The sequence below is a fragment of the Bos grunniens genome, chromosome 21 (assembly GCF_055505025.1).
Source record: "Bos grunniens cultivar Pamir isolate PY7600 chromosome 21, Bosgru_T2T1.0, whole genome shotgun sequence".
Taxonomy (NCBI): Eukaryota; Metazoa; Chordata; class Mammalia; order Artiodactyla; family Bovidae; genus Bos; species Bos grunniens.
This window is the reverse complement of record NC_141185.1, coordinates 11,394,017-11,417,664: the sequence shown is the minus strand read 5'-3', so window position 1 is coordinate 11,417,664 and position 23,648 is coordinate 11,394,017. Positions and strand designations below refer to the sequence as shown.

General features: G+C 48.2%; 1 protein-coding gene across 3 annotated transcripts in view; it reads right to left on the bottom strand.

Annotated features, from left to right (window-relative positions):
- Nucleotides 1-1,275: 1,275 nt before the first annotated feature.
- The window catches only part of LOC147349073 (serpin A12-like), a 36,854-nt gene continuing 14,481 nt past the window's right edge, over nucleotides 1,276-23,648 (bottom strand). Inside the window, exons 1-5 of one of the 3 annotated variants that reach the window (XM_086365207.1) lie at nucleotides 16,495-17,878; nucleotides 10,176-10,826; nucleotides 8,261-8,531; nucleotides 4,397-4,544; nucleotides 1,276-1,762 (exon numbers count right to left, since the gene is read on the bottom strand). In XM_086365207.1, the coding sequence (XP_086221333.1) occupies nucleotides 1,571-1,762; nucleotides 4,397-4,544; nucleotides 8,261-8,531; nucleotides 10,176-10,809 (1,245 nt within the window). In that variant the 5' untranslated portion in view covers nucleotides 10,810-10,826; nucleotides 16,495-17,878 and the 3' untranslated portion in view covers nucleotides 1,276-1,570. Of the gene's footprint in view, nucleotides 1,763-4,396; nucleotides 4,545-8,260; nucleotides 8,532-10,175; nucleotides 10,827-16,494; nucleotides 17,879-23,648 lie in introns of those variants that run through there. The other 2 variants (XM_086365206.1, XM_086365204.1) reach the window with 2 other exon arrangements.

Below are 23,648 nucleotides of genomic sequence, written 5' to 3'. Positions count from 1 at the left end.
CTAGTCCTCTCCCTCTCTAGGCTACCTTCCCTACCAGCTTGTGTGGCAGCTGCGTCTCCAGGGCCCTGCAAGGGCCCGGGACAGAGGAGGAGGTGCTTACTGAACACACGTATGCGCACACACACACACACACGTGCGTGCACGCACATGCCAAATGGGGCAGGGCAGCTCTCTCACCTGGGACTGGATCTGAGAAATGCAATAACTAGCTGGGCCCCCAGGTCTATGTGGAACCCCTCCCTTCCCGCCCTAGACCAGATGGCATGGCTGTTTGCTGCCTGTCACTAACCACGAAGACACAGGAAGTCACTTAGTCTCTCTGAGCCTCACTTCCCACACGTCTCATACGAATGTCCATTCTGGCTGCGGGCAGGGTAGCTGTAACCAGGACAGAAGAGGCATGGTGAGCCGTGAATTGCCAGGGGATGGCAATTGCTGCCAGCTCAGACTTCTTGGAGAAGGAAATGGCAACCCACTCCTGTGTTCTTGCCTGGAGAATCCCAGGGACGGGGGAGCCTGGTGGGCTGCCATCTGGGGTCGCACAGAGTTGGACACGACTGAAGCAACTTAGCAGCAGCAGACTTCTGAGTGCCAAGCCAGTGAGGATCCCTTCCTCCTTAAACACCTTCAGCACTGGCTTTGGGTATTCACCAAGCAATCAGGTGCTTAAAGAAACCCCACACGCATACTTAGTCCTGTGAACACAGGTGCCCTCTAGTGGTTATAGGCAGACCCTGCATGGCCATGCTTTCTGGGTAGGTGAACCGAAATGATTAACTCTTCAGCTGAGCTTGCTGACAGGTTCAAACTTCATGCTCTCCACGCTGTGCCCAAAATAGCGGCTCTGGAGTCAGACAAACCTTGTGCTGGGTCTCCTGGCTACTGCTACTCTGGGTTTCATCCGCCTAATGCTGGACCAGCCCCACTGCTGTTTTGTCATCTGCCTGGATGCTTGGCTGAGCACAAAGCTCCCAAGGGGACCCTGTGCGGAGGATATCTGTGTAGCTCACATGCCAAACACCCCAAGCCAAGGGCTCACAAAGGGGAACTAACTCTTCTCAAGTGGTGTGCTAGCCTCCTCGGAGCCCTGGAGAAGTATCATTGTCCTCAGTCTTGGTCTAGTTCTATGGGGAAACATAAGTGCGGAGAGCATATGACTTTCCCAAAGACTCTTTGTTTCTGAGATTTGAGCCCAGGTCTCCTTCACTCTGAACCCCAGGCGGGTACTCTCCTTGGCTCACAGCATCCCCATATTATCCACCAACAGTCAGCAGATCTTGGGAGTGTTGTTTATTAAATCATAAAACCCCTCTGCCTACCAGGGGCGGGGGAGAAGGTTACTATCAACTGGGTGGGAATGGGGCATCTAATCCTGAAATTTGAATGGGCGGTGAGGGGGCTAAGGGGGGGAAATGGGGCCCAGAAGCCAGTGGTGCTGCCTCTTTGGATGGTGGTGTGGAGAGCTCAGGATAATGTGAGATGAGATGAGAAAGTCCCTGTGGTCTCAAGGAGACAAAACGCATCCAACCCCAGGACATAGCTGGGGTCTGCAGGAGGTCGGGTTTCTGCCTTATCTCCCAGAAGGATTAACAATCTTTCCAAAGAAGAGCAGGTTATTCATTTTAGTCTCCCAGATCATCAGCAGGAAGCGGTGGTTTATCTTGACCCGAATCGGTGTCTCCATGGGCAGCGTCTGCGCTCCGGAGCCCGCGGCTCCCTCTGTGCCCTTCTCATCCATCTTCAGGGTAGCCTTGTGCACCGCCTGCGGGAAACGGGAGTAGGGTCAGTGCTTGGGAAGCCACTTGGAGGCCCTGGATAGGCAAAAGCTAACAAGAGGCTGTGGAACAGAGCGCTTGCATGCGTGCTAAGTCGCTTCAGTCCTGTTCGACTCTTTGTGACCCTGTGAGTGGTAGCCCACCAGCCTCCCCTGTCCATGAGATTCTCCAGGCAAGAGTGCTAGAACAGGTTGCCATGCCCTCCTCTGGGGGATCTTCCCAACCAAAGGATCAAATCCTCTTCTCTTACTTCTCCTGCTTTGACAGGCAGGTTCTTTACCACTAGCACCACCAGGGAAACCCTTGAAATGAAGTATTTCCTGCCATATCAATAAATAAGGATGTCAGAGCCATCAGCTATTCCGGCCCTCCAGATGGGACTTCCTGAGCCTGGGGAGCACTCAGAAAGAACAATGCCTAGGATCCAATGATGGTCAAGGAACTAAGGATGTGAAAAATCAAATCACAGGATGCTGGTCCCAGATAGCTGAGATACATATGAAAGGAATGATTTCAGTGAAGCCAGACTCTTGCATCTTCCCAGACAGAAAAACAGTGAATTCCTTAACTTGAAATCTCTGGTTTTCCTTAATTAACAATAATCTTTTGATGTTCAGACTACCTGCCCCTTGTCACCAACTTCTATATAACCTAACTCCTTCACCCCCCCCACACCCCTACTTCCTCTGAACAGTTTTCTCAGGGTTACTTGAGATGCTGTCTTCCAGGCTTGCAGTCTTAAAAATTCCCACCGAATAAAACATAACTCTCAACTTGGAGACTGTGACTATTTTTTAAGTCAACAAGGCTCAGAGAAGAAGAGGCCTCTGCCTGAGTCACCCGGTAACTTGACTGGTGCCAGTGACCCCAGGGCTCACAGCTGCTCTGCTGTCATCAGTTAAGGATACTCAACAAGCAGATGCAGCTTGAAAGAAAAAGTGATGCAGGAGAGCATCAGTTACTGGGAGGGGAGACGGAGTGGGATTTTCTATGTTTCCCAAGACTCGCAGGGATTCATCAATGGTAATAATTGCAGAAAGGCTGTGCTGAACTTTAGCTGGATGGGAGGGAGGTGAAGGCACCCCTGGCCCAAAGCAGCCAGCCCCTCTGGACTCCTTTCATCCTCCTGGTGGAATGTTAAGAGGGAGTCTGATTCCAGGGTGGCTGTTAGAGATAACTCAGGCCCCAGATCCACCCCAAAGGTATCAACATCCGTGAGGAAGTAATGGACACTGGAAAATTGATGGGCTTCTGTTAAATATTGATACATTTCACTCCATTCTGCTGCTGCTAAGTCCCTTCAGTCATGTCCAACTCTTTGTGACCCCATGGACTGTAGCCCGCCAGGCTCCTCTGTCCATGGAATCCTCCAGGAAAGAACACTGGAGTGGGTTGCCAGGCCCTCCTCCAGGGGATCTTCCTAACTCAGGAATAGAACCCGAGTCTCTTACATCTCCTGCGTTGGCAGGTGGGTTCTTTACCACTAGCGTCATCTCACTCTGTTCTACAGAATGCTAATTATTTTACTGGCAAGTCAATAGTTGATGTCTACACATAGAATCACAGCTGTCAACTCCAGCCCCTAGACTCCACGCCTTCTCACCTCCCAGCCTCAGGCTGAGGTGCTTTCCTCCTGGAAGATCTTCCTCCCACCTGTCTCTGCTTGCTGAAATCTTCCCCGATCTCAGTGCCCTTTGAACCTCAAAGTACGATTGCCATAAAAGTATGGATAAATTTGAATTTCCAGTTAAATTTGAATTTCAGATAAATGATGAAATTTTCAGCGTAAGTATATCCCATGCAATATTTAGGCTATACAAAAAAACATTCATTCATCACTTATATGAAATTTGAATTTCGCTGATGTCCTGTGTTTTATTAATTTAAGATTTTTTTTTTAAACGTGGACCATTTTTAAAGTCTTTACTGAATTTGTTACAACATTGCTTCTGGTCTATGTTTTGGTTTCTGGGGTCATGAGGCATGTGAAATCTTAGACCCCCGGCCAGGGACTGAACCCTAACCCCCTGCATTGGAAGGCGAAGTCTTAACCACTGGACCACCAGGGCAGTCCCTGGTGTATTGCAGTCTGTCTGCTACGTCTGGGCGCCTCCCCGCACCATCTGGTCCTTCTGACTGTCACCAGCAGGCAGGGGCTCAGCCTTGGTGGAGACCAAGGGGTCCTTAGCTTGCTTATCTCTACATTATGTAGAAAAATGTTCACAACTTACTCCTCCCAAGCCTGGGTCACTTCTAGGCCTGACGACTGCTCCAAGCCTCCATCCGTTGTTGCACTGAACCAACTTCCAAAGTAGGACTAGGAGATCGACAGGTCTGATTTTGAAGACTAGAAACATGAGGCTTGGGAGGGTACGTGATTTGCCCAGGATGGACAGGGAGGCCTGGCGTGCTGTGACTCATGGGGTCGCAAAGAGTTGGACACGACTGAGTGACTGAACTGAACTGAACTGAACTGATAGGTGGTTCGGGGCAGTCAGGCTTGGCCTGACTGGTGGGGGCACTCTTGGCTCATGCAGCTGCTGTGAGAGTGTGTCTGGCCCGGGGCGGTAAGGCGGGTCCCTGAGCTGGAGGAGGGCCGCATCCCGGCCAGGCAGGCTTACCTCACCCACTTTCAGGTTCCAGTGAGGGGAGATCCTGGTGAGATCACCGTGTTCCTCAAAGATTTTGCTGATGCCCAGGTGGGAAAGCATCTTCTTCAGGTCGTAGTTACTGGTGATGGTCAACCTGGGCACAAACACATCTGCGACCCTAGGGAGGACAAAGTGACAAAGATGAACAGCGGGGCCCTGCCGTTTTTCCAGGCAGGCTTTAGGATGGTGACGAGGCATCTGGCCTCCCAGCCCCCGAGGTCTCAGAATTTTTCTCTATCCACAGAATAAAGAGAGACTCCTTAAGCCTGGACTTAAAAAAAAGAAAAAAATTTAGTTGTGCCGGGTGGGGTCTACTTCCCTGACCAGGGATTGAACTGGGGCCTCCTACATCAGGAGCTCAGCCTTAACCACAGGACCATCAAAGAAGTCTCCTGGGATGGGTTGTTAAAACATCCAGGCTCTCTGACTTGCGTTCTTATTTTTCTATCAAACTACCCGAGCCCTCATCCACAGCAATGTCCCCGAGCCCCCCTGTCTCAGGACCCCTTCAGGGCAGCCATGGAGGGTCTCTCCACTATAGCCTCAGCCACACCCATGCGCTGAGCTGATGCCAGCAATCTGGTGCTCTCGAGGTAGCAAGGCCCTGAGATGGGAAGCTGGCAGAACTGAGTTCAGATCTACTCTGCCTTCCAGGAGCTCTGTGGTTGGGATCAGATGATGTCACCTCTTTAAGCCATTTGTATGAAAATGAGGACGGTGACCATGGCAACCACAGACCAGAAGGGGCTAAAGTGCGTGCCTCGTGCATCGTGCATCGGAGGCTCAGCAGTCAGAGAGCAAGTGTTCATCCTCTCAGCCTTGAATGAGCCGCTTCAGATTCTCTGTGGTCGGGACCTGGGTTGGTGTCCCTGCCCTGGGGTCAGCCATGCTGAGGCCCCTGTGGAACCTGGGTTCCTGTCCACGGGGTCACGGACCCCGTTTCTTTCTGCCTCTCCAAGGACCTCATTCCTGCCTATGTTTTTTTTCCCTCCTGCACAGTCCATAAATGGCTTCTACTGGACTGCCCTCAGGGGCAGACCGCAGGCTCGAACAACCCTCGTCCTCAGTTCAAAAGCAAAATCAATTCCCTTGGCCTCTAGTCACATCTTCAGCTTCCAGCCCACGTCTTTCTTTCAGAGCAGAGAGGAAACGAAACAAAACAAAACTTGTCCTCCCATTATTTGTTGCTGTTGTCTCTCAGTTGCTAAGTAGTATCCGACTCTTTTGCGACCCCATGGACTGTAGCCCTCCAGGCTCCTCTGTCCGTGGGATTTCCCAGGCAAGAATACTGGAGTGGGTTGCCATTTCCTTCTCTACGGGACTGTCTGGACCCAGGGATCGAATCCGCGGCTCCTGTGCTGGCAGGCGGATTCTTTACCACTGAGCCACTAGGGAGCCCACTTCTATTACTGGCTCAAACCATTTTCCAGAGCGGCCACTGACCTTGGCTTGTTAGAGCCAGAGCCAAAAATCAGGAAGCGGCACCTGATAGTCAATCCATTCTGAAGCAGTCCCACCCAGATCCATGCCCTCTGCCCTCCCCTCCATCCCTGGGTGCTCCTTCTCTCATCCTTTGCTGGCTCCACCTCCTCGCCTGTCGCTCACCATTGAAGTGCTCCCAGCCTGCCTCCCACCAGGTCCTCCTTTCTTTTGTTTTTTTTCCCCCATCATCTGTTCTATCTTTTTTCCCTCTTGGAGGATTTCATTCTGCGCCTTGGATTTTAACATCCACGATAGGCCCAATGACTCTCAAACTTACCTTTCCACTTATCTGTTCATTTGACACAAGCTTATTTAGTGCCTACTGTATACCAGGCTCTGTTCTACATGCTTAGATGCATTTAGAACAGGCAAAAATCCATGCTTTTGAACTTGTGCTCTACTAGGGAAGAAAGACAATAAAACCATCACAACAAAAGGGAGACAAAGAGTAGATACATGGACTGGGAGTCTCAGTAAGTGCCATGGGAAAAATACACAGATTGACTTGGGGATCAGGAATGCTGGAGTAGAGGGAAAGGCTGAGCAAGCTTTCAAGGGGGCAGAGGAGTCCGGCAAGTTTCTTTTTTGTGTGTGTGTGGTTATTATTATTCTTTTTCTGAATGAAATGGGGAGTCATAGTAGAGTTAGACTTTATCGTTCAGAAATAGAATTTCTCTCCCATGAGCTGGCAGCTAAATCTGGATATCTAAGACGCGTTCTTCAATTTCTCCAAAGACTTGTTCCCATGTGAAGGAAACTCTGTTGGTTCACTTATCACTCATGGACAGCCCAGCTCAGTCCTAGCATTGTCTCTGCCTCTCTTAGAACCCTCCGCCACTCCTGACAGCATGTTGGGCGTGGCAGAGGTTCTCAGAAAAGGACTTTTGGATGGAGAATTATGGTGGAGCCAAGGTGGAAGAGAGAACAAAAGGACCAAGGAGATATCCTGACATTGTTTCTACCAAAGTGGAAGCTCCCCTTTCCATCTCATAGACCCACTGAAATGGAGCAGGGCCCTGTGGTCTCTTCCCTGCACGTCCTCCACCTGCTTTTTGTCTGTGGGAAAACTTTAGCCAAAGAATAAGTTTAATCAGAGAAGTGAGAAAAAGGCAGAAACAAAGGAAGGCAGTCAAATGAGACCAAATAATTATAGTTTAATCATCAAACAAGGTCAAAGACTTTTAGTTCCTCTCAAGGGCTCAGATAATATTCTGAACCATATCCTTCGAGCTGTCTTGTAGATACTGACAATGCTACCAGGTAGAAGCAGTTAGCTACATGATGATCAGACGATAGCCATGACACAAGTGGTCACAGTTCCGAGAACTGGCCTCAAAGAAAAGGGAACAAACCAACCCTGGATCTGAAGACTTAAAACAATCCAGATGATGATCAGACCACTGATGACCAATTTCAACATGACTGCCAGAGGTTTCTGCATGGAGCCCCCTCCCTCCTTCTATAAAAGCTCTTGGTCACTGATTGTCAATCGGCCTTTAGACAGCAGTCTGCCCTTCCTCCCATTCCCTGCCCCACTGCTGGCATCCAAAGTAAAGTAAACTTTTCTTCCCATCAATTTGTCTCTTTATTGGCTTTTGAGGAGTGAGCAGCAAGACCTCCGGTTTTGGTAATATCACCATGTCTCCTGGCTGCCACAGACCCTGTCCTAGCCCAGAAGCCTTCAAGGCGCCTTGCAGGTCTACACTGATGTCAACTCCTCAGTTCTTAATTCTAGCTCTCATCCTTCCCAAGAAAAGCTGTCAGTAGGCTCGTGCCTGGGTGAGATTCTGGAGGCTTACCTTAAATCTGTTTTAATTTTACGTTTGAAAAGAAAAGTATTTAGTGACTTCAGTCCCTCAACTATTATTAATACAACTTACTTGGCTCATCCTTCACTGGTTTCATTATGACACCATGGTTGAAAACATCCTATGTACAATGTACAACTCACAGCTCCCTTTGACACCCCACTTGGGCTTGTCCTCACCTAGGACACCTCACCTAGGGTTTCTCCTCCTTCTGCCTAGGATTCTGTCTCTCCTCATCCTTCCATATGTACTGCTATTCAGCCTTGAAGATGTGGCACCAATGCCACCTACTCCATGCAGCCCTCCCTGATCACCACTGCCCACCAAGTTGCTTCATCCTCTGCACTCTTACAATGTTTAAGTATCTACATTTCTATGACTTGTTCTCTAGCATACTTCCTACCAAAATATAAATTCATCATGGAGCCCAGAACGGGCTTATCCATGGGGTAGGAGCTCAATGAATCTGAGAAAGAAGAAGCAAAGACAATGGAGGAGAGGGAGGAAGACGGAAGGTACTGCATACGTCAGGCACCCTCCTTACCTTCGTACGAGTAACTTCTTCCATCTGGCAAAAGTGTCCGGCCCCAGGGCTTGCTCCACTTGCTTCATTCTGCCCTCCTCAGGAAGAACAAAGATGGCCGTGAAGTTGCTCTGGTAAGGCATTTCCAGGATGGTACAGGAAAGCTGGTCGTCATGCCCCACTTTATACATGCCCACATGGAACATCATGGGCACCTTCACGGTCTTGTTTCTATCCAGAATGAAATCTTCCTCTTTCGTTTCCTTTGGGTCAAACTCATGTTGCCACCTGGCTTAAGATGGAAGAATAACAGAGTGACGTAAGTGTCCTGAGGGAGAAGGGGCTACTGGATCCTGTTAACCATGGGGTCTCTGTCCCCACGGACTTAAAGAAGGCTCTGGTGTATCAGAGCCGGTGCACAGGAATCCTTGGCCTCATGCCATGCCCTGAACACCTCAGGGGACGTGAGCTTGGTCCCAGTTATCATTTATTCCAGTAAAGCCAAGACCAGGGCTGCTGACTAAGAGGGGAACTTCAGACTGCCCCAAGACTCAAGGCTCCTGAGGCTGAGAAAGCCTGTGGATTCTGTTACAGAAGCAGACCCTGGATCACACTTAGTGGGGGCTATTTGGGTCTGAGTGAAAATTCTCATGTCTACTCCAAGTCAGCCCTGGAGAAGCCACTCTCATGTAGGACTAAGAAAACTAAACTAACAGACTGCCCTTGGGAGCATGCTGAAGTGCAGTGAACTCTTAAAACTGGGCATTTTGATTCTCTATTTTTGACCCGGAGACCTCTCTGATGGCATAAACTCAGACCTGGGTCTTTCCACTTGCTACCCTCAGAGCCCCCAATATAAGGCCCTTAGGTCCAACTCCCCAAGCTCAAATGTCTGGCTTTATTGCCAGACAAAACCTTGGTCAAGTGTCTCAACCTCCCTGGGTTTCTGTGTCCTTGTTTGCCAGCTGGGGGTATTGATGGGAATCTCACAAGGCTGCTGTGAGACTCGGTGGGGAAGGGCAGCACAGCTCAGTGACTGTGGGTAGGTAAGTGTTGAGTGGATGCTCGGCACCATCACATCACTGTCGCTATGGTTCTTGCTGTCATACAGAGGACGTAGGGCCTTTGGGAAATTCCTAATTTTCCTTTCTTCCCTGCTTTGGACAGTCTACCATTACCACTCCTGTTTTACCCCATAACCATCCATCTCCTTGTGGATTTTGGGAGAGCTGAACTTCCATATTCAGGATCATGTTGTTGACAGCCCCAACAGCCTTGCCTGGTCCTAGGGATGTTGGCTTCTCATTCTCACCTATGTTGGCCAACATTTGTGTGTGTGTGCTGTGACTGGGTGTGTATCGTGTGGTAGATGCAGCTTGAATTAGGGAATATACTTTCATCTTCTTTTTCAATACCTCATCCTCAGACTTGGGGAGTCTATAACATGTGGTGAGAAGACCAAGGCACCTACCAATGTGATCATGGTCATAGTGTGATCATCAACACGGTCACCATCCTGGGCATCTACTTGGAGTGATGGAAAGCATAGCCATCAGGTCAAGAGAAGTGAATTCTACTCCTGACTTTCATTAGCTGGCTTTGTAGCTTTGAGTAAATTAATTAATCTCGCTCTGAATTTCACTTTCCTGATCTAAGAAATAGGGAAACGGATGACACTTCAACCTCTACAACCAATGTTGTCTTAGGATAATCAGTAATCATAAAAACGCACATATGAGGCATTCATTTATCATTCATTTTCACTTTGAATACTAATAACCACCCTATCAGCTATGTATCAAGGTACTCCTTTTTCAGACAGGAGAAGTAGGATTCAAAGAGAGCAATTACATGTGACTTCAGAGTCACAGAGCAAGTAAGTAGACAACCATTGAATCTGACTCAAGTCTACATGCCAACATACTCTAAGCCTTACCTCGAAAGAAAATATAGTTGATAAGAAGCATCACAGTGCCAGGGTCTATATTCTTGACTAGGTTGTTGATTTTCCCCTGGGTTTTCTGACTGACATAGTTATTGATCTGCTTCTGAGCATTTTCTGAGTTCCGGAAGTTGGTGGGGATGGTGTCTGCCTTGTACATATTCCTGACTTCTGTCAGAAACTTCTGCTGGGGCTTTACCTTCTGGTCAATAAACAAGGCATTCCCGAGCCCCAGCCTTTGGTCCTGGTTCCTCTGATTCAGCCTGTGGATGAGGTAATGGAAGGCTTCATGGAGGTCTTTCTCAGGGATGTTCCTGAAGTTGAAGCCCTCCTTGATCTCAGCCAGGGTGGAGTCCTGGGCACCCAGAGACAGCATGGAGAAGGCCATAGAGATGCTCCAGGGGGAGAATAAGATGTTATTGTCAGGGCTGCTGAAGGACAGTTTCTTAAACAGCTTGAGTCCAAAGTCTGCGTTTCGCTTTGCGAGCTCCTGAGCTGTCCCCTTTCCCTTCTCTACTTGGCCCTGACTCACAGCTTCATGATTCTCTGGAGAGAAGTTGGACTTCAGAAGACCTTCCGCAGTGAGGAGGCCAGCCAGAAGCAGGCCCAGGCCCAGAAAGGGGTTCATTTTTCTTGGAGCTTGTCCTGTTGAGTAGTAGACCCAAGGTTAGCAGAAAAGAGAACAAAAGAACTCCATTACCCTTGTCTTATCCACAAGGAAAACCAATGAAAGAAGTGATACTGTGACCAGCGTGTACTGGGCATAGCAGTTCATAAATGCTTTGACATTCATTACAACGTCTAGCCTTTGCAATCACCTCGGAGACTAGAAATGATGACATGAATAAGAAGTCTGAGTGTAGAGGATAGCTCTTGCTTACCCCTTCCCATGTCTTATAGTAACAGGATCTCAGTTCGTTTAAGGAATTGCTTCCTTCTCTGCACTGGATCACAGTAAGAATAATCCATGGTGTGGGCATCTGACCCAAGCTAAGTCATCATAGTACTCCATCCCCCTGCCACCGAGTACTTAAGGAATGAGAAGGGGACAAAAGTCGGATCAATCAGTGTCTTTCTTTGAGAATGCAAAATCCATTTTATCTCTGGGGTAACTGGCTTAATGTTAAAACCTGGGACCTGAATGTGAACAAGACATCCACATATAGAAGGAAAGGTGAGAGAGAGAGAGACAGAGAGAGAGATGGAAAGACAGACGGAAGGAGAGAAAGGAGAATATGTATTTGGTGACATCTTTGAAGTTCCTGGATTGACCTTTACCTGCAGCCCACCCACTTCCTTTTTTCCAAGTTATAAGAGCAAATGAATATCCCTTTTAGAGCTGGCTGGCTTGAGTTGGTTTATTTTTCCTTACAACCAGAGCTAAAGTTTCCTAGAGAGGAGAGGGGAGCTGTGAGCTGGTAGCAGCCAATGCTCACAGCATCACCAGCCCCAGGGACGTGCACCAGTTAGGCTCCTTTCAATTGACTGAAAGAGAGAATAAATGAAGAGCGACCCATGGACAGAGGAGCCTGGTAGGCTGCAGTCCATGGGGTCGCTGGGAGTCGGACACGACTGAGCAACTTCATGCATTGGAGAAGGAAATGGCAACCCACTCCAGTGTTCTTGCCTGGAGAATCCCAGGGACGGGGGAGTCTGGTGGGCTGCCGTCTATGGGGTCACACAGAGTCGGACTCGACTGAAGCAACTTAGCAGCAACAGCAGCAGCACAAGGCCTCACGGAGGAGAGCCCCATATCCTCACTTTTTTCATGCCCCCAAACCCTCTATGCCCAGGTCCTGTGGATACAGCCATCTTCACAGCAGACATGAGTCTTCAGGAAGCTTGGGATCCTGCGTCTGAAAATTCTATTCGATACTGCCTTTGCTTCCCATGATCCCTTTCTGTCTTCCAAAGGAAACTTTTTTTCAGGTATCTACCCTTCCCTTGGGCAGCTCACATTCCTCAGGGACAGGACCCCAACTCCACCTCTAAGGATAGCCCTGAATGGGGCAGGTAACCTCCACTCTTCTACTGCTGACCGGGGCCTGAGCCAGGCCTAATCCAGCCAGCGCACAGAGAGTTTCTTTTGTTAGTTTTCAGAGAGGGACAGAGGACTTAAGTGATCCAGTGAGGGGGTATGTCAGGGTTCTTTGCTGAAATGTTGGGGTGCTGTTTTCCTCTGTCTTCCTCTGGATGTCCTGACCAGGGAGATGTAGACCCAGGGACTACCATAGCCCTTAGTCCCATGAGGGGAATGACTCCAGGGCAAACCCAGAACATAAATAGGGTGCCTACAAGGGCTTTGCTGAGAAACTGAGGTTTGGGTCCCAGAGTAAGCTCACCTGGAGCCCACTATACCCTAAGACTTTCCATGATGCCAGTGTGCGATATGTGGTCAGTTACCTCAAGGCGAAAGAATCCTAGCAAATGCAAGTTTTGTTTTATTTCAAATGTTGGGACTACCAGGCAGACAAGAGTCTTGACTCTGATGTGTGACACTGAGGAAGTGCCTTCCCCTCTCTGAGCCTGGGTGATCTTCAAATACCTTTTACTCCTAATGACTCACTGTTTAGTAAAAATTAAAGACAGTCAGTGATGAACAAGGGCTCCAGGGGCTGTCTGAAAATAGAGTATAGAAATGAAGATCAGTAAAATTCCCAGGGTTGTTTCAGATAAAGGGAAGAAAACAAGAAAATGGAAAAGATTCAATGTCTCAGGGTAGTGGGCTGGACCGTACAAAGACTGCCTGGATTAAAAATAGAAGTTTTTCCTATCCAGAGGGGCAGGCCACGTATGCATTATTTTCCAATGCCTGGGAATGAAGAAGTGAAGACGTGGCTGTCAAGGAGCTGAGAGAACACTCTAGCAGCAGGATGACCAGCCAGGTGGGTTGGGAAGCGGTTTGAGCAACTTGCCCTGGGAGCCGAGCTTGGATCAGGGCAGGACAGGGCCAGAACTTGGAGCAGGGAAAGGAAACTGCTGGAACTCCATCCCAGAAGCACAGATGACTCACATGCATAGTTCTACAGTGATGCCCTGTCAGTGACCCCCAAAGTTGATTCCCTACTTCACTGAGTTTCAGGAATAAGATCTGACTATTGGAATAAGACCTGGAGAAGGGAATGGCTACCCACTCCAGTATTCTTGCCTGGAGAATTCCATGGACAGAGGGGCCTGATGGGCTACAGTCCATGGGATTGCAAGAGTTGGACACGACTGAGTGACTAACACACTCACAGGGCATAGGAAGTCCGGATATTGGTCTTCTCTGGCTTATGTGTTTGTTCAGTGACTCCCCAGAAAACTTTACAGAGCCTCCACATTTGCATCTAATAAATGGGGAAGGAGTGATATCCTACCCTTCTCCCCACTGGATGCTGTTACTCAGCTCGCTGCGCCCACCCCTTAGGACACAGCCCACCCTGCCAAGCCTTAGTGTCCCCTGCCTCTGTAACCTGTGTCACAGCGGTCCCCACAGGCCTCCGACTTAGGCTCATGCAGTGCTGACAGTCTGGCCTTCCTCCCCCGCAAGCAGCCCACTCTACCCCCCAGTTCTGGGCCCTTCCATCTGTCATCACAGGCCCTAAATCGACCTGAACTCGTCAGATGGGTACCAGTCCCAGATGCCTGAAGAGGCCACTTTTTTTATCCCATCAATTAAAATACCCGAGGGACTGGTTATTTCCCAATAAGTTGATAGATTGTCCAAGTTGAGCAAGTCTTTGCTCATTTTTATTTTGGGGTGTGTGTATTTGGTAGTCAAATGAAATATTGGGTTGGTCAAAAAGTTTGAATTTTTCCATATTCTACGGAAAAACCCGAGTGAACTTTTTGGCCAACCCAATAAAATAGGTAAATAAAATAAAGGAAAAGAGCAAACTGGAAACCTAACTTTGTGGACTACACAGGGGGCAGATAAATCTGTAGCAGAATTTCAGCTCATCTGTGACCATCTTGGTTTTACATTCCCTAGTAATGTGGGAAAAAAAATTTCTTCTCTTACTAGTAGTAATAGCGTGGCATGGACTCAGGACTTACTTATCCTAAAGACAGATGCAAACCAAATATATTCCAGGTATAAACCTGAAGCCCTTTGGACTAGCAGTTCAGGTGCTTGAAGTCTACCTATGGGGTGGGGGTAGGTTTACTCATGGAAGGGCAAGCCAGCCGTCACTGCATTTACCCGCAACACCATCCTGCCAAGCCCAGTAACTGGAATCTCCTTATCACAGCAACTCAGGGAGGGCGTGAAAGTGAAAGTGTTAGCTGCTCAGTCGTGTCTGACTCTTTGCAACCCCATGGACTATGGTCCACTGGTCTCCTCTGTCCCTGGAATTCTCCAGGCAAGAATACTGGAGTGGATTGCCATTCCCTTCTCCAGGGGATCTTCCTGACCCAGGAACTGAACCCAGATCTCCTGCACTGTAGGCAGATACTTTACTGTCTGAGCTACCAGAGGGCAGTGAGCTAAAATAGCACTTTTAACAATAAGAATAGTTGTAATTTTGCAAAGTGCTTTCATCCTTGTTATCACCAGTAGTTTGAGGAAACAGCACTAACAAAGGGAGCACACACAGGGTACAGCAGAACAGTTCCATGCATGGAGCTTCGGAGCCATTGTCTTCAAAGAGAAGAGACCTCCACCCACCCTCCCCAGATCTCCTGTCTCCTCCCTGTCTGCTCTATTTCTCTTCCCTGTGATAAAACCGAACAACAAGGAAAAGTTTAGGCAGTATCCGTCCTCAAGTCAAAGTTTAGGATGCTTGGGGCGAGCTCCCATCCCCTAAAACTCGAGCCCTAATGAGTGAGAGCCACCAGCCCAAGGGCCGCACTCAAGTGAGGGGGTTGTTGTTGTTCAGTCACTGAATCGTGTCCAGCTCTTTGTGACCCCATGGACTTCAGCACACCAGGCTTCCCTGTCCCTCACCATCTCCCAGAGGTGGTGGGGGTCTCTGTCTTCAAAGGCTGGACACAGGCATCCTGCTCCATCCCAAGGAACCCCAGGCCCTCAGAGATCCCAGCTTTTCTCCAAGCCTTTCCAAAGTTCTCCATAGAGTGCACAAGACCTGGATAAACTCAGAAGGCACCTGAGGGACACTTCCTTCCTAAAGATGTACCTTAGCATCCCAAAAGACCAGCACAAAAGCCCCACACCAGAGGAGACATCTCAGGCATGCTCTGTGGTCCAACCTGCTTTAAGGGATTGATATTGTTAAAAGAGATCACTCTGGACATATTAGAAGTTATTATTTTTCAAAGCAAGTTTAGAACTCAGTGGAGGTGAGACATATCCTCCTTCCCCTGTTGGAAGTGACAGAAGACCGATCCATGAAAGAACTCTAGTGACTATGGCAACAGACTTCATTCTCCTTCCCGGGAAGAAGAGGCTGAAACACAGGTCCATCATCTCATCTCTGGATTTACCCTGGAGATTTCTGCTTTCATCTTTTTAAGAACTATTTTGAGCCCTTGCTATGCATTAGGCACTAGGGCATTTGAGCAGTCCCCAAGAAGTGGCCCATGCCAGTGCTGCTGACTAGCCCATGGTCTCCTTTGAAACCCAAGCATGGAGCTCCCTCTATTAAGGCAGTGTCAACAGCCATCCCCAAAGACTTCTCCAAATCCTCAACCACTTTCCAGTTCTTTGCCTAGCCTGTTCCTCCTACCTTATGACTTCATTCTAGGATGAGGGATTATGTGGGTTGAATGACCATCGACTTTGGGCCACTTGTGCTATAAAGGGAAACCAAGGCCCTGAGTGGACAAAGGAGCTATCTGAGGTCAAAACATGCATTCTGATGGGTCAGAACAGGGATCTAATCTATTAAGACAATTCTGCAAAAATTCATGAGATGGGCTGCTTGGCCTCACTTTCTCCATGGAATAGTTGTTGTTTGTTGTTCAGTCGGCCAACTCATGTCCAACTCTTTGTGACCCCATGGTCTGTAGCACGCCAGGCTCTCCTGTCCTTCAGTCTCTCCTGGAGTTTGCTCAAACTCATGTCCATTGAGTCAGTGATACCATCCAACCATCTCATACTCTGTCACCCACTTCTCCTCCTGCCCTCACTCTTTCCCAGCATCAGAGTCTTTTCCAATGCTGGAATAGTACATGGATGGATGCAGCCTCTGTCCTTGGGAAGAGATAAAGATATACAAAAAGCTCACAGACAGGACTGGCTATGGCCAGAACTACAGGGAAGACACAGACCCGATTTGGAAGGGTCTCTTGATCTTCCTAGGCAATCCCCATCCCCACACCCTCTAGAAAAGCACAAGAGATAGACAATCTGGGAAAATGATCAGGGCCTCACCTGATCAGCACCCTCTCCAAAAGAGGGGTTTCCAAGCTCTAGAACTCCTCCAGAATTTTCTTCTAGACAACCCTTCCAGGACTCGACTGTACCCTCCTTCAAGCCGAAGCAAACTTTGTGTGGAATAAATAAGAAGCAGTTGACCTTTTCAAAGAGAAGGTCTCATACTCACAGTACATTCAGAAGAAATCTACGCAGCCAGACAAATGGATCTGCTTTTCTTGCTTTATTATTTATACTTCCATGGCCTCTTGGAAAAGTAGACCATAGGCCAATAAAATTAGATGGCCTGATTGGGCAGATGATGGAGGTTCCAAAGTAAAGGCCACACCACTTCCTCCAGGGCTTCTCATCTCAGGAGGCGGCTGCCTGATATTTAGACCACACCCACTGGGGTGTGGCTTCCCTAATGAAGTCCATTCATAACTTTTGCAACTATTATATTTCCCAATCATGCTGGCCCTGCAACCTGGGGTATTCAACCGGTAGATCATTCTGTAGTTCTGATGCTAAATATTCGACCCAAATATCACCACTGTCATCAGTGGGAGGAGGTGGAAAACAGGATTTTCTGGTCTCTAACTCCCCTTTCTTTCTTTTGATAATTTTTTCAGTCTCTTTACGATTGGCAGTTCTATCAGCTTAGCTTACATGGAGTCCTTTGAGAGAAGAGAACTCAGAGAGAGATGAATAGACAATTCAGTATATAGTTTTGGTTAGGGAGAAACAGGAATCAAAAATTCACATGGACGTTTGTGATCATTCAAGAAAATTACAAATTGGTTTTTGATGGCATATTTGTAGCTCTGAGTGATGAGACAAGGGTTGGTTTTCTGCCTCCTGGCTTTTCTGTATTTTCCAAGTTGTCCTTCGGAAACAGGTATTACTTTAGAGTTCATTCTAAGAAGATTTAAGATAAGATGGCATTTTTATCTTCTTTATCAGAGGGTGGTGATGATGTCTGAAAATGTTTCAGACTGACTGATGCTGCAATGGATCCAAGGGAGCACTTTTCAAGTCTGTTTTCATTCATGAACGCTAATGAGGAGAAAAATCATTCGAATATTCCTTCCCCATTTGGAGGTGTTTCACACTAGGTTCTGTATGAGCAAAGCACCAGGAGTTGGGGACAAACAAACCACCAGGAGTTTTCCCTCCTTTGGGATACTACTTTTGTCAGACCTGACTCTCATCCCCAAGAATGTATAGAGCAGGTGACCCAGCAATGACTTCTAGAAGAGAGGTGACCCTGGCTCTTCTCTGAGCTTGGTTCAGCCCCAGACTCGCTCACAGACCTGGCTAATCAGGCAGTGGGGATGTGGGCGCCAGATCTCCCGGAAGCAGGAAGCTGCCATCTCTCCTCACTCGGGGAGGTAGGCCCGTCTGCTGTGATGCATCTGGGTCAGGTGAGAGGCCTCCCTGTGTGACTCTGCTCCCTGAGCCCCTGACTGAAGGACAGGCGGACGGGAAGGCGGTCCCGACACTGATGGGCGCTGACAGTCAGCCACACAGACGCCGGCCCAGAATCCAGGTCAGGCCGGAAATAACCCTGCCTGCTAATGACAGGGTGAGGCCAGTGGGTGTCTGCCAGCCACACCTGCCGGCCGGGCCCAGACGCGCTCGGTTCCAGGGCAAACTCCCATGAGGATGCATGGGTGAGGCCGGGAGGGTCAGTACCTGGGCGAGTGGGGATGCCCATGGAGCCACTGGGGATGCCCAAGCACACACAGCTCCTAGGGGACAGTAGGTCACAGCGGAGGGCAGCCATGGGTGGGCTGGAGGCCAGGCCAGGCACTAAATCTCAGTGAGGAGCCGCCCACCCTTGCCGGAGGAAGCCATATTCAAGTCCTCCATCAGCCAAGGTAGACTTGCAGGGGTAGTGTCAGTGCGGAGCATCAGGGGGTCGGCTACGGGAGGTCCAGCTCCCATCTAGCACCATCAAGGGACCACAGCTTAGACTTGAGGCCTCCCCAGTCCCCTGTGGATAATGGGATTGGAGCCTAGTGTCCATCAATGGCTGGGAGGATAAAGATGACAGTCAAGTCTGGGGACATTGCAGGGAGCTGAGAGATGAGAGGCAATGCCCTGAGACTGGGCAGTGGCTTGAATATGTTTTTACAGCCTGGCCATGTGCAGGGGTGAGAGGGGAGCAAGGAGTTTCCATTTTACCCTTGCTCTTTGGTTCTCCCAGATGCTGGGCTTGTGAGAGGTCTCAGTTCAGTTCAGTTCAGTTGCTCAGCCGTGTTCTACTCTTTGCGACCCCAAGAATTGCAGCACGCCAGGCCTCCCTGTCCATCACCAACTCCCGGAGTTCACTCAAACTCATGTCCATCAAGTCAGGGATGCCATCCAGCCATCTCATCTTCTGTCGTCCCCTTCTCCTCCTGTCCCCAATCCCTCCCAGCATCAGAGTCTTTTCCAATGAGTCAACTTTTCGCATGAGGTGGCCTAAGTACTGGAGTTTCAGCTTTAGCATCAGTGCTTCCAAAGAACACCCAGGACTCATCTCCTTTAGGATGGACTGGTTGGATCTCCTTGCAGTCCAAGGGACTCTCAAGAGTCTTCTCCAACACCACAGTTCAAAAGCATCAATTGTTTGGCACTCAGCTTTCTTCACAGTCCAACTCTCACATCCATACATGACCACTGGAAAAACCATAGCTTTGACGAGACGGACCTTTGTTGGCAAAGTAATGTCTCTGCTTTTGAATATGCTATCTAGGTTGGTCATAACTTTCCTTCCAAGGAGTAAGCGTCTTTTAATTTCATGGCTGCAATTACCATCTGCAGTGATTTTGGAGGCCCCCAAAATAAAGTCTGACACTGTTTCCACTGTTTCCTCATCTATTTCCCATGAAGTTATGGGACCAGATGCCATGATCTTCGTTTTCTGAATGTTGAGCTTTAAGCCAACTTTTTCACTCTCCTCTTTCACTTTCATCAAGAGGCTTTTTAGTTCCTCTTCACTTTCTGCCATAAGGGTGGTGTCATCTGTGTCACGCGAGTGTATATTCCTCAGTTCTTTGTCTCGTCACAACAAAGATTTGGAGCGACGGATGTTAAAGCCCTTGGTGCGTCACAGCTCTCGGGTCTTGGACAAATTGTGCTACAGCTCTTAGGCAAATCAGTGTTACAGCTCCATTTTATTTAGAAGATAGCAGGAGAGAGAGAGTGAGAGAGAGAGAGAGAGAAAGAAAAGAGCGCATGCACGCGGGAGAGAGAGTCTGTGAGAAAGCGCTTTGGCTCCTCCTTTTATATGTTTTTCTCCTCCACCTGGGCCTGCCCTATGCAAATTGGGCTTAGCCAGGAGTGCTGTTTGTTCTGCCTGAAGTCTTCACTCTGGTCTCGGACCTTCCTTTGACCTTCCTTGTCTTTTAGCCACCGCCATTTTGGACTCCTTTTCCCTAGTCTACCTACCTAACAATCTGCATATCTGAGGTTACTGATATTCTCCCAGCAATCCTGATTCCAGTTTGTGCTTCTTCCAGCCCAGCGTTTCTCATGATGTACTCTGCATAGAAGTTAAATAAGCAGGGTGACAATATACAGCCTTGACATACTCCTTTTCCTATTTGGAACCAGTCTGTTGTTCCATGTTCAGTTCTAACTGTTGCTTCCTCACAGTCAAAGGCTTTGGCATAGTTAATAAATCAGAAATAGATGTTTTTTCTGGAACTCTCTTGCTTTTTCAATGATCCAGCAGATATTGGCAATTTGATCTCTGGTTCCTCTGCCTTTTCTAAAACCAGCTTGAACATCTGGAAGTTCACGGTTCACATACTGCTGAAGCCTGGCTGAGAGGTCTAGGAACATATTAATGACTATGCCAGGCCCTGACTCCAAGAGTCCAAGTCTGGTGGGAACACAGGAGAGTCCAGAGATACAGACAAGCTTGGTAAAGACTGAGGTAGAGGTAGCTGTGGGAGGTGAGAGCAGATGAGAGGCACCTGATTCCTCTTGAAGCGCTTGGGTTGGTTTCATAGCTGGGGCAATCTTGAACTGGGTCCTGAAGGATGAGTAGGAGTCCTCTGAGTGAAGACTGAGAGCAAGGGTAGCACAACAAAGGTCTTGCAGCCTGGAAAAAGTGAGTGGATGATCTAGAAAAAAATGACTCTTCTATTTCCTTTTCTCCAAAAATGGGCATATCCTATCTCTAAAGTAGTTGTCTCAGGTCTGGGAGCATGTTAGAATCATCTGGAAGCTTTAAGAATATTCATCCCCTGAATATCCCTTCTGAGCTTCTGATTTAGTTGGTTTGGGGAAAAGCCAGTGAGAGGCCACTTTTAAGAACCTCTCCTGGGGGCTGTAATAAACATCCAAGTTTGAGATTCTCTGCTCTAAAGCAACTAATTCCTGCCTGATGATTGTGGGAAGATTCTGGGACATCTCTGAAAACACTGAGCTTTCTTACATGACCAGCTATCAGTCATGGCTGTAAAGCTATAGCGATTAAGACAGTGAAGTATTGGCACAGATGTACTACTTAACAAATGGAGTAGACTAGAGAATCCAGGTCAGACACGCCTAAGAAGAGTCACCTGCTATGCGGCAAAGAGACCACTGCAATTCAGTGGGAAAGAAAGATCCTTTCAATGAACAGTGCTGGAAGGTCTGAATATTCACATGGCAGAAAAAGAACTTTGACCTCATCTCACTCCACATACAAAACTAACTTAAGAAATAATAGACCCAAATGTGAAAGATACTAGAATGAAACATATTAACTGCTGATAGTCAATGTTATTTTTACCTTAGAAACGACAACTATTGGACTTCCCGGGTGTCCCAGTGGTTAAGGATATGTGTTTCCACTGCAAGGGGTGCAGGTTCGATCCCTGGATGAGAAACTAAGATCCTGCATGCCACACTGTGCGGCAAAAAACAAACAAAAAGCCCCACTACAATTGTCAACACAGTCTTCTAGAAGAAGGTGTGGTAGAATATCTTCATGATCTTGAGATAGCAAAGACTTCTTAAATGGCACACAAAACATATGAGCCATAAAAAAGTGATGAATTGACCTTCAGGAACATTAGGAATCTCTGTTCACCAAAAGTCACCTAAGAGCATGCAAAGGCAAGACACTGACTGGGGGATGGTACTAACAAGATGTCTGTCTGATAAAGGACTGATACTATCCGAGTCTTAAACGTTTCTACAAATCAATAAGGAAAAGACAATAACTTAGAAGCAAAGGCAAAGGCTTGAACAGATACTTCATCAAAGAGGATATCCAAATTACCAAGAGGCATCTGAAAAAAGGCTGAATAACATCAGTCATCAGGAATGCGCAAAAAAAAACCCTACGAAAACCAAAACCAACCAAATAAAACGACAATGACCCACAGCAAGATACCACTACCCACCTACCAGAATTGCTGGAATTACTAGGACTGACAACTCCCTGGTGCGGAGAAGTGGAATGCTCTTTCAAGGGTGGTGGGTATGTAAAGACTGAACACGCATTTCTTACTGTATAACAATATTACACTTGCCAATTTGATTTTGGCAGTGTGCCCATGCATACACAAATGCACACACATAAACTTAATTCTTACAAGCCCATGGGGGATGGACTGCTGTCCCCCACTATGTGTGCATGAGTGCTAAATCACCAGTCTTGTCTGACTCTTTGCAACCCTACGGACTGTAACCCGCCAGGCTCCTCTGTCCATGGGGTTCTCCAGACAACAATACTGGAGTGGATTTCCATGCCCTTCTCCAGGGGATCTTCCCGACCCAGGGATCAAACCCACGTCTCTTATGTCTCCTGCGTTGGCAGGCAGGTTCTTTACCATTAGCGCCACCTGGGAACCCCTCACTCCCACTCTAAGATTAGAAAATTGAAGTTATCTCAAGCCAGATAAAGAACAATCCCTGGAATATCATATCATTATTAAGAGATGCATGTCCTCTTAAGAATATTTTGATATAAAAGAAAGAAAAAAATTCAATGTAGAGGCCATTTAGTGAAAAAGTTTGGGAGAAATTGAGGAAAAACTAGGACTCTCTCCACAGCTCCACATTGCCATCAAGTGCTGAATCCTTGGCAAGACTTTGCAGTTTTCTGTCAAATTTTCCCATCACCCTGGGCTTGGGGACAGAGAGAAGAGACAGGCAGATGTGAGCAGGCTAGGAGGAGGGAAGCAGGGACAGAAGATGAGGGAGGAGATATATGGGCCCCAGGCTGAGTGGCTGGTATTCGTCCCCTGAGGACAGACACTTCAAGATCAAGGTAATGTTAGCAGCAGAGCACAGTTGAGCCCCACATGGATCAAAAGTTAAGGAAGCTACACACTTCTCATTCTTGCAGTCAAGGTCAAGGAAACCTCACAAACTTCACATGCACAGGAAGGTTCCTCAGGGGTCAGCAAAGGGAGAGGGCACTAGCCCATAATATGACCTGCCAACCTCCCAGAGATCCCCATGTTTGATTCTGTCTTGAATAAAAGATGCCATCCACATCTGGAAGGACCCTGAGTCAGACCAGATATGGACATGGAGTCAGACAAAGCAAGATGATTGGCCAGAGGGGACCCGGAAAACTGCCCCCTTATAAATGATTTAAATCACCCCAAAAGCACGTGGCTCCCTCTGGGTCTGCCCATGTGTCTTCCCCACAAGTACTTTACTCTTAATAAACGCTCTATCAACTTAACAGATTCCCATCTCTTTGCTGGAACTCTTCCTCCAAAGAAGAGAAGAGCCTGCCTCTAGCCTCTCATCCCTACTAGGCCAGCAGTTAGGATTCAGTACCTGTACCACTGTGGCCGGAGTTCGATTCCCAGTTAGGGAAGTAAGATCTGGCTTTAAGATGCCGCACACTGCAGCCACTGCAGATCTAGGACAGGCAGAGACTCAGGTGGGGTGGGATCACTGTTACCTGCACCCATCACAGGTACACAGTGAATGAAGCCAATGCCTCTAAGAAAAACCCAGCACCATCTGTCTCCCCATCGGCTCCTCAGCCCCAATCTCAGGGATGTACTGTGACACTCAGGTGTAGCTCAGCTCCTGAAGTCATGGAGACCTGGGTTCTAACCCTGGTCAGTCCATTAGCTGGACTAATGGTGGTCCGTTAGCTGGGCCACCTTGCCCAGGTCCCCTCATCTCTCTCTGCTTCACTCCTGCCATCTGTTCAGTGGGATCACAGA